The sequence below is a fragment of the Palaemon carinicauda genome, chromosome 13 (assembly GCF_036898095.1).
Source record: "Palaemon carinicauda isolate YSFRI2023 chromosome 13, ASM3689809v2, whole genome shotgun sequence".
NCBI lineage: Eukaryota > Metazoa > Arthropoda > Malacostraca > Decapoda > Palaemonidae > Palaemon > Palaemon carinicauda.
Genome location: NC_090737.1, coordinates 32,385,754 through 32,396,935, shown reverse-complemented (window position 1 = coordinate 32,396,935; position 11,182 = coordinate 32,385,754). Strand labels below are relative to the sequence as shown.

General features: G+C 37.0%; 1 protein-coding gene across 1 annotated transcript in view; it reads left to right on the top strand.

The window, feature by feature from the left end:
* Nucleotides 1-6,521, top strand: part of Col4a1 (Collagen type IV alpha 1) — a 202,301-nt gene extending 195,780 nt beyond the window's left edge. Inside the window, exons 24-28 of the mRNA XM_068385530.1 lie at nt 10-995; nt 1,820-2,021; nt 2,554-2,725; nt 3,584-3,698; nt 5,240-6,521. Coding sequence (XP_068241631.1) covers nt 10-995; nt 1,820-2,021; nt 2,554-2,725; nt 3,584-3,698; nt 5,240-5,494 — 1,730 coding nt within the window. The 3' untranslated portion in view covers nt 5,495-6,521. The remainder of the gene's footprint in view (nt 1-9; nt 996-1,819; nt 2,022-2,553; nt 2,726-3,583; nt 3,699-5,239) is intronic.
* Nucleotides 6,522-11,182: the final 4,661 nt, after the last annotated feature.

The following is an 11,182-nucleotide window of genomic DNA, read 5'->3' as shown; positions in this document are numbered from 1 at the left end:
TCTTTATAGGTTTCCCTGGAAGAGATGGATTTCCAGGTACTCCAGGTCCAAAGGGTAACTCAGGTCCCCCTGGCTTACCAGGACCTCCAGGCTTTAAAGGAGAACAAGGATTCCCAGGAGCCAAGGGTAATCCAGGTTTACCTGGGGTGGATGGGCCTACTGGCCCAAGGGGTGAAAAAGGCAATACAGGAATACCTGGGACCCCTGGACTTCCTGGAATTAATGGTGCCAAAGGTGATAAAGGTAACACAGGTCCAATTGGACCCCCTGGTGTCCCAGGTATAACAATGAAGGGAGAAAAGGGTCTTCCAGGCCTTCCAGGTAAACCAGGTAGAAATGGAATAGATGGTGAAAAAGGATCTAAAGGAGACTTGGGATTCCCTGGATTACCTGGCCAGCGTGGTATTCCTGGTGACCCCGGCATTCCAAGTGCTAAGGGAGATAAAGGCACTCCAGGATTCCCTGGACAGCCTGGTCCACCTGGCCAAGATGGCAGGCCAGGACTCTTGGGTGAGAAAGGTCTGCCTGGACCGCCTGGTGAGAGAGGTCCTATTGGCCAGCCTGGTCCACCTGGACCATTTGGCCCTAAAGGTAATCCAGGTCTTCAAGGACCCCCAGGTTTACCTTGTCCTCCTGGTCCTAAAGGTGATAAGGGTAATGCAGGGTTGCCTGGACTACCAGGACCAAAAGGAATAAGAGGTCCCAAAGGATTTGATGGATTACCAGGAATAGCTGGAAACCCTGGACTTCCAGGCGGAAAAGGAGAACCAGGATTCCCTGGTGCTAACGGTCGCCCAGGGCTGCCTGGACCTAAGGGTCAAAGAGGTTTACCAGGACCACAAGGCCAAACTGGACCAATTGGTCCTGAGGGAAGTCCTGGCATGCCAGGCATGCCCGGAGTTAAAGGCGATCGTGGTTTTGATGGATTACCAGGACCAGAGGGCCCCGTGGGAATGAAAGGAGATCGTGGATTTGATGGCCCATCAGGTATTCCTGTAAGTATTTGGACTTATTTCTCTCCAGTTTACTTATTATTGCATGGAATTTTTACTGTACATTTAATTCTGTAATGATTAATGATTGTTTAATTAAAAAAAATGTTTTTTTTGTGAAACATCTTAAAACTTTTAGCAGAATAAATGACTATCTCTATTTCAATTAATAGCTGTGAAGCATATACTGTACAATACCTGATTCCATGATTCTTTAAAGACTGTCTTTTTATACTTCCGGTATTATTGTCAATCGAGGAAATAGCACATTACTGTACTTACTTATGAATTACTTCAGCATCGGAAGGATATTTTTAGTCAGAATACAGGAAAGAGCTCAAATTATTTCCTTTTTTTTCCAGTGTGACTACTTATTATCAACTTCTGTACTGTGTCTATATTGGAAAAGTAATAGTATATGATGATTTTGTAATTACTGTATAAATTTTTGTACAAGCTTAGTGTAATCTTTGCTCGTTTATTACTGTGAATTACAACCCTTTGCCATTTCATCTCATTTTCTTAGCGTAAATAGTACTCAGAATTTATAAGTTTAAGTTTATCCCTTGACTTAATGTTTAGAATCCATGACCTGATGTTGAAATTTGAGTCAAATCTAGGCCACATTAATCCAGGTCTACTATACATAATTAAAATTTATTTATTTTCTGTACTGAATATTCCCTTTCCTCACTGGGCTATTTTCCTTGTTTTAGCCCTTGTGTTTGTAGCCTCCTGCTTTTCCAACTAGGATTGTAGCTTAGCTAGTAATAATGATGATAATTGTAGTAATATTATACATATTTGTAATGAAACTTAATCTTCAGGGACAACCCGGTCTCAACGGAAGAAAGGGAGAAGCTGGTAGAGGCTGTGAAGCACAGCAACAGTTCTATTCAGGTACCTTGGTAGTTCGTCACTCTCAAACAACAACAGTTCCTTCCTGTGAAGATGGTCATAATGTGCTATGGGAAGGTTTTTCATTGTTATACATGGAAGGAAATGAAAAGGCACACCACCAAGATTTAGGTAAGGAAAAGTATTAAAATATATGCAATCAGTGTTTGAGGGTTGTATTATTCGTGTTGTAGAGCAACTAATAATAATAATAATAATAATAATAATAATAATAATAATAATAATAATAATAATAATAATAATAATAATAATACTCACTACCGACCATGATAAGTAAAAATTAGTCAGCCATTTAGGTCTTAAAGGTCATATAAAAGCTCTTAATACCAAGAGATTTCTTGGTATTAAGAGCTTTTATATTTTATCTCACTATACCTCCGTAGTTTATTATATGTTGTAAAAAGCTATTAAACAGATTCAAGCAATCATACAGCTTCAAAAGGAATTTGTAAGTGTATAGGATGCTATATATCCAAATAGTGTACTGTATTGAATTTATGGCAACACTGGACAACCCCTTTTGATCAATCTAGATGATACATCGAGTACACTGTATGATAATTCTGATTTAATCTATAAATGATATTTATTCCCCAAAAATATTACCAATTAGAAATTTTATTTTGAATTTTTCATTTTACAGGCTTAGCTGGCTCATGTGTAAGACGATTCAGTACCATGCCATTCATGTTCTGTGATTTCAACAATGTCTGTAACTACGCATCTCGCAACGATAAATCCTACTGGCTATCAACAAATGATCCCATACCAATGATGCCGGTAGCTGACACAGCAATTAGACCTTACATATCAAGGTAAATTTTCAAGCTTTCTCTGCTTTGTTACATACTGTATTTAGAGGATTTTGACTTAAGATCATTGCTAAAAATCTTTTTATTATTTTATTCTTGAAGTTATTGCTTGAGGTATTAAATTTTACTTTTGTAAATCTTTGTAATGTAAGTTACTGCCTAAGGACTTGTCTATAAAAAAAGTTTACAGTACATAACAGATATCAAACAAAAAGTAGTTAATTTAAGAAGCAAAAGTCACAAAAACAAAAAACTATATTAATTCATAAAATCAAATTAAAAGAGAATTTTGTCTTGTATATTTCTAGGTTGCAAAACCACCAATAATATTTTGACAGTCAATATTACACAAATGCTCTGATTCAATGTCCATCAATGATAAGAAGTTTGGTGGTTTTGTTTTTCATTGTCAACCTTGGGAAAAAAGTCAAATCGCTTTAGGTTAGCATTAATTCTCTCCACCATTTTAATATGATTTTGTTTCATTGTCAAAAACTGCTGTGTTGTATGAAGACCCCACCTCTTTTCCCTCTAAGCACACTAATATTTTAGAAAAATCTTAATGACTAAGAAGGACTTTCTCAGTATGTCAGTTTCTTAAAAAGAAAAAAAAAATCTTAGTTATTAAGGAGGGTGATCCGTGTAGAGTTATTTCCTCTATTTTAAGAGGAACTCCCTCTTTCTAAGCCTTTAAATCTGTTTTGTATTAAAAGTATTGGTTTATGAGTGTCCCCTTTGAGCTAGGAAAGATTATGATCTGTCTTCAGAAAATATTTCTATGTTTTGATTAGCAAGGATGGATGGCTTCAAAGATTTAGCTATTGTGTCAAAAGTGTATTGTAATTGTATATCCTTTTATAGGTGTGTCGTGTGTGAAGCACCCTCGAATGTAATTGCTGTACACAGCCAGTCTTTAAATGTCCCACAATGTCCCGTTGGATGGTCAGGCATGTGGATTGGTTACTCATTCGTCATGGTAAGTACTATTGCTAATTCTTTAACTTTTCATTAACCCTTGTTCTCTCATATTTTTAGGAATTGATTTTACTGGCAATATTACAAAATGGATATTTTTTTCATAAACAATCATTAACTGAAGTTATTTTATATAGGTATGCCTATTGATGAATACACCTTAAATTACTGTTTTCCATCTTGAAGTACCTCTATACTATATTTGACTTTCATTTTCTTTAACACAACATTCAAAAGTTAAAAAAACATACATTCCACCACAATATAAAGTAAGAAAAAAGAAACAGGTTGAATTCATGTTCATTATCATAAAATATTATGGACCTCTTTTGACTCTATAGAGCTGGTAATGCTAATGTGAAGTCTACTTACAGTGGAATCTTACAGTGTAATCATAAAAAAGGAAATTTATGCCAAAGAACATTTCACAGCATACAAAACAACTTCCATCATTGGGATATGCATTATCCATAGACAAGAAAACCTTCCAAGAAAAAACTCTTGGAAAAGATATCAGGTGCCATTATAAAAGTGTCACTGGCAGATGATACATAATCCCTAATAGGATGTAACTCAAATATGCATGTTAATCAGTGTGTCTGATAGGTGAACTTCTTCCGACAAGGGGGTTGTATACCATTTCTATGGACCTGTAAATTTTATATATATCAGCACATGTTCATTGCATGAACTTCTCAGCTTTACTATTATAGCAAATTTTGTTTGATTCCCGTTTTATAAAGTATAACTTCTGTTTATACTGTAAATGTGTTGAATTGAATTATAAATGTAAAGAAAAGTTGTTTAAACTAGAAATTATATGAAATTGTTGTTATCTGTGTAATGGAATTTACCTACTTCTAGTCTTTGAGACTACTATCTTACAGCATTCATCTGGGAATCTCAACCAGGGGGGAATTTCAGGTCTCACGGGATGAATTGGGACCACAGATTAGCAAACTCAAACTGCTAGAATGTGGACTTTTATTGCCTTTGAGGACCAAAGCGAACACATTAGAAATAATCCAAGTAAAATTTTAAAATTATATGGACCAATATGGAAAAATTAAGTGTTTTTGTATTATATGCATATTATTTGGATATACTTTTTGAGGTAGACAATTTTGGAAAGGAAAGGGAATGACATTCTGAAATGTGGTGAAAGGGGTGCATGGGGTCAAACAAGGTTGAAAACCACTGGTATGTATACACTTGTTCTTAATCCACATCAAATACCCTTTCTTATTCCATACCAAAAACCCATAGAGATCATTGATTCTACCTAGACAACAAAAACTCTTTCTTAACCCCCATTAAAAAATCCTTGGGAATCAATGGGGCCCACCCAATACCAAAAATCATTCCCTAGTGGTCACTGATTGTTTTCCCCATACCAAAAAAAAAGTTTTGTTTATACTAGAAAGTATGTAAAATTGTTATCTGTATAATGGGATTTACCTACAGTATTTCTAGTTGTTAAGACTACTGTACTGTTTTACAGTATACACAATACCCTATTCTAAATCACTTTTGTCTTCACAGCACACGGCCGCCGGAGCAGAAGGTGGAGGACAATCGCTAAGTAGCCCTGGCTCTTGCCTTGAAGATTTCAGAGCTACTCCATTTATTGAGTGCAATGGTGCTAGAGGGACTTGTCATTACTTTGCCAATAAATTCAGTTTTTGGTTAGCCACGATTGAAGAGAGAGAACAGTTTTCTAGACCAGTTTCAGAAACTCTTAAAGCTGGTAATTTGCGTACTAGAGTATCGAGATGCCAAGTGTGTATCAAAAACTAGATGGTTTTAGGAAAAACTTAGTGATAACACACTTTTCTCATAACGAAAAATATCTTTTACAAGTGTTTACTTGGCCTTTTTTGTGTCAAAATTGATAAGTAACTTTTCAGTGTCTAGTCTTTGTGGCTTCCTATTAGGATCTACGAAGTTCACCGTTACCAAGTAATCATCATCTGATCACCACTCAAAAGTTGTAGTTTTAATATGCCTCAAATATGTAACTGTGTGTATTATAGGAATCCGGGCCTTCTTTTTGATGTTTCCCTACATTCATTTTCAAGTGCATCAGTTCTATGCTCAAATGGGTATTTGATATGTCCACAAGGTGCTTCTGATCAAGTGAAATTGATCTATCTCAAGATTCTGCCATTATTCTGTTTATTTATTTTCATCAAATGTATATTGCTGGATAATGAATTGCACAATGTAGCAAGATATCTTAAGTTAAATAAGGATCAGGTATCATTCCCATCTGACATGTGTAACGTGGTGAAATTATTTGGTTATTTTCAAATCGTTGTAGTTTAAAGTTGTGATAATCTGTAATCAGAGAAATATATATATGAAATTTGTAGGTTTACTGAATATACTTGATCTTTGATATTTGGTATTTGTTGCCTGTATATGTGTTTTTATCTGTTTATATATTCACAGAATCCCTAGATATTTATAAATTTCATAGCTGTAGAATATATTTTTTTTTTCAAAAAGTCTATGTGGTGCTAGATATTAAGAGCTAGAATGTAGGCACATCCCGAAAGGATTTGTCAGGATCACACTGCCATTTCAAAAGTCTTGTAAGATTTTTGTTGTATTTTTAGATAAAGTTATATTTCGTTTTCCTTAGCCACTTTAATTGTTAGTCTGCTATAAATGTGGTATTTTTGCAAAAAAAAAAAAAAAAATACCATGGTTATACCAGAGTACATTAGATTTTATCTGCAAATATTTTTCTGCTCATACTCATTTTCAACTTGTCACTGCCATTTTTCTTATAAAATTTAAATAAAATTTTCTTCCCTTCTTCTATTGCTTTATGTTTTATATTCATGATACCTACCATAACAAGTCAGTTATCCTTGACTGATCTGATTTCAAAACCATGTAGTTTGAACTGTGCAGTGAACCAGATGTTAATGACTTGGTACTGTTGTTGGGTATCATAAGATACCTTACAATACAGATTTGCAATCTCCAAATCTATTTCAAAGCAAAAGATGGAAAAAACTAACAGGAATACCAGTGCTTTGAAAAGCCCACGAAAGGCCTATACTGAGAAAAAACCTCGGAAAGGTATGGAAATTTTTAAATTAGACTTATTATTTGTTTTAGAATTACATACAGACATTACTATTGGTTTAGAAAACAATAATGTTCACTAAGGTATGATAAGAAAGGATGCATAATAAGGGACACTGGAAAAGCATAACTATAATATTGAAGCAAGCCTGTACAGAATACATGAAAAGAAAAAGAAAATGAGGAAACTACAGGTTACACAAGAATACAAAAAAGGCTAAGCACAAAATTACAAAGACTGGAAGCAGCAGCCGTTAAGATGATCAAAGTAAGTAGAATTGGACTTAGGGCAAAGATCCAGATTAAATCTTTACTTTATTTGAATCCCACTATCAAGTATTTGTTTCCACAACTGCTTGGCTTATAGTCACAGTTTTGTTATTTTTTTCACAAAGGCAATATTGTACTGTAAAGAAATTGTATAACCTCCTTTACCCTTCAATCAAAGTAATATACATAATGGTTATTAGGTAAATATCCAGTTAAGTGACAGTAGAATGGTTGAATAGTCTTAATGTAGTATATGGTCTACATCAACTTTGTATGATCACATTAAACATGACATCAATTGCTGAGATATGATGCCCAAAGATTGGAAAAACATACTAAGAGATCAACGATCTAAAGATTCCTCATGTTTGGTTTATCATGAGAAAGGAGATGACTAGTTCACTACTGTACTAAAAACTAGTAGATCAGCCCAGAGGAAAAGTTAGGTGTTTAATCTAAGATTACCTTTGATTTCAATGAGGACCCCAGTGGGAAATGGTTTGTCTGGGAGAAAACAACATTACTCTAACCAACTCAAAGTCTTACACCATGGACCACCTCAACTCTACCTAAAAAGTAAGATAGTTGAAGTTCAAGGGATAAAGTTTAACACAAAACACCAGCATGTTCTTTGGCAATGAAGAATATTGTATTGGAAAGAAATAGAGTTTGTACCAGGCAGGTTCGACATTTTACTTTATAAAGTAAATGACAAGGCACTTTTTTCAGTTATGTAAACACATCCATATCACCTAATAGATTGTTAGCATATAAGCACTGTTCTGTAAGAGTGTAATAGATATCTTCATGACATAATTCTTGACAAGTGTAAGGGAAAGTTGAGTAGCCTCATAAGGAGAGTTTAAACAGTGTACCCAAAGACAAAGACTTCCACCCTGCCCTGTGGATTCCAAAGTAGAAGCTGTGACCTAGGTTACAACACAACCACCTTAAATGTATCCTCAGTCATGATTCTGTCATAAGTTAAGTAGGGAGAAGTGCTGAAGTCCTCACCCCTCAGGTAAGGTGCTAGCTAAGGCTCCTTTAGGTTAGGTTAGGATGTATTCCTCTTAATTGGTCTTTCCCACTTTTTTTTTTATCTGGCAATGTCAACCAGTTTCATCTGTACCTTTTTATTTTCAATTTTTCCAATGCTTTTAATGAAATACTTTACCAACAACACTGTTATTCATAATTCACAAATTTGTCAAAAGCAGTGGTAGGTACAGGATCACACAATGTGCTTCCATTACAGTGGTGAAAAACACAAAAACCACAATAAGCTAAACATTAACCTCTTACCAACATGAAAAGGGATAACATGAATAGTCGGCTTACAAAGTTTTATTTGTAAGGGCTCGGCTACACCAAGCGCGATGAGCGTCGTGGTAGCAGCATGACATGGGCGGCAGGCCAGCGACAAAATGTTGGGTGGCCACACCAGAACCGCCACAACTCTCTTGCCTCCTTACTAGTCCCAGCAGTCAAAGATAGCCTTCCTCGCAAACATGACGATGGTGTTGAGTTGGAAGTTACTTCCGATTGAAAATCTTTATTTTGAACTGAACAATAGATTATACAAGAGTCTGGATTCAAGATTTTAATAAACAGAGAAGGGAAAATAAGTTGATTTTAAAATTAGTGTTGCCAGTCTCGTTTGTACGACGACAGAATTGATGAATACCTGCGTATTTCACAAGTCTTTTGATTCTTTGATGGCAACATCCTTTCTGGATTCGGGGTCAAAAAACAAACGTCGAACTATAGACAACCTCAATCTCTCCCTTACCAGGTATTATAATTGCTTCAAATATGATAAAGTTCATGAAAAATCATTGCCCCTTGCAATCCAGAATTAACTAGCATTTGTATAAGATATATTATTTAAAGGTACATATGCTATCCCATAGTTACGTCGAACTATAGACAACCTCAATCTCTCCCTTACCAGGTATTATAATTGCTTCAAATATGATAAAGTTCATGAAAAATCATTGCCCCTTGCAATCCAGAATTAACTAGCATTTGTATAAGATATATTATTTAAAGGTACATATGCTATCCCATAGTTTAACTATATGCGGAAAGCATAGCAGTTCGGACTAACCAACGAAAGGACCAAGCCAAACCCACAACCCGCCGGCACGCGGTGGAGTTGTAGGACGGCGGACAGGGGTGTGATGGCTAGCCAACAAGAAAGGGATAGAGGGGGAGGGGTAAGGGTCCTGAGAGGGAGTGTGGGGGGGAGGCGTAGCTCCCACCGGCACTCCCAGGGGTGGGGATTCTGTTTAGGGGTAGCCTGTCTAGGTAGGAAGAATCCATTCTCCAGCCTAGGGTAGGTTAGCACAGAGTAGGTACAGCACTAGTGTCCTGTCCTAAACTATAAAGAAACAGAATCCCTGGACTGCCTAACTTAGGCTAGGTGAGCTAGTCCCCTAGACCAGGAAAGACAGGGGGTAGGACAAGTCGCTAGGCCACAGGGAGGAAGGGTCTCAACCCAACCAAGTGTGGACTAGGGGGAAGGGCAGACCCCCTCCGCCTTCACTCCCAGCAGGGACCAGAAGGAGAGTACATTCTCCTAATGGGGAGCTGGGGGTGAACGACTGATACTCTGAGGTTCTTTCCCAAACTCAAAGCACATGTACTATGGCAAGGAGTGGGGAAAGAACAATCCTAGCCTAACCTTACCCGAAGGCATTCAAGGTAAGGAGGGCTCGGATGTAGCCTAGGCTACCACAGAGGGCGGAGATTACCGGTATTATATAAGGTAACTGAGGAGGTGAGGAAGTATACAAGAGCCCTAGCGTTAGGTTAGGGGCAAGGGAGACGACTACCAAGATCATCGAAACCCCTTGTATACTTCCTAGAAGGCGAAAAAACATAAGTGCAATCACTGAATCTTATATGTATAAATGCCTATATCTTCATTACGTAATTAAACACTAGGAACACTTATTATATCATGCATGAAAGTAAACAAAAATGCCTATGCTATCGAGCCTAGGGGTTAGGCTAGCCATCTAGCATACGAATTCGGCTACCTACACTCGCCGAAAATGAATACTGTCAGCATAATATAACTAATTCCTAGCAATGAAGACTAGATAACTAATGTAGTTATTAGTTATAAGACCAGGAAGGTTGCTCTGGCTAACTAAATGAAGCATGCAAGGCGAGCAAAAGCGTCGCGACATGACGCCTCCGGTCGGGGCACAGCTGCGCCACAAAACACAGATTTTTAAGATAAAAAGACGTTACTTTACGGCTGAAGCTTATTTACACAATACAAGAATAAGGTACTCAACTTTCCAGAAGAAGGCGAGGCAGAAGATTGCAACATTGCGAAATTACTTAACAAACACTGGGAAAAACACCTAGTCTGAGACGCTACGCAAGAAGGAATGAGGATATGGCGCACGGATGTGACATCAATCAAGATGGCGGCCAGCTATGGCGGCCGGATGTTGACATCGCCGAGTACCGTAACAGTAACGAAGGAGGAGAGTTTAGCAACGGCTCCTCCCATACTTGCCACACTCCCCCTCGAAGCGTAAACGCTATGTGGGGTGCAGATAGCTATGTGGCGTGTCAAGCATACGTCTCCTGTTATTATACGATATCCTAAAGGGAAACCTTATGGGTACTCGCGCCAAAAGTTAGAATTCTGTGAAACCTTTAGTTTAATTCTCTGGGAATATCTACTGTAGTCATATATACCCTTAGGAAGCTACTGAAGGAACCTTCCATCAGGACGTCATGGCTTGAGCCCAAAAAATAAATCAAACAGTAGAAGACAGTAGTACCAACAATATTTGCTCATGTGGAGATCTGTTGTGAAATAAGAGATAAAGATATGAAATATCTGGAGAACCTTCAATATAGGATAATAAGAAATATTTATGAACAACCAGAAAGTACTCCATATTAGGTCATCTTTGCAAAAACAGGAATATGGCCAGTGTCTTGAAGAATAGAATATAAAAATTGATGCTCTTCGTTCCATAATATGATAAACTGATGAAAAGAGAATAGTCAGAGAGATAACCGAGGATCAGTTGAAGAACCCCTATGGAAAGTGCTGAAGGAACAAATTTGAAGAAAATTGTTGTAAATATGGAA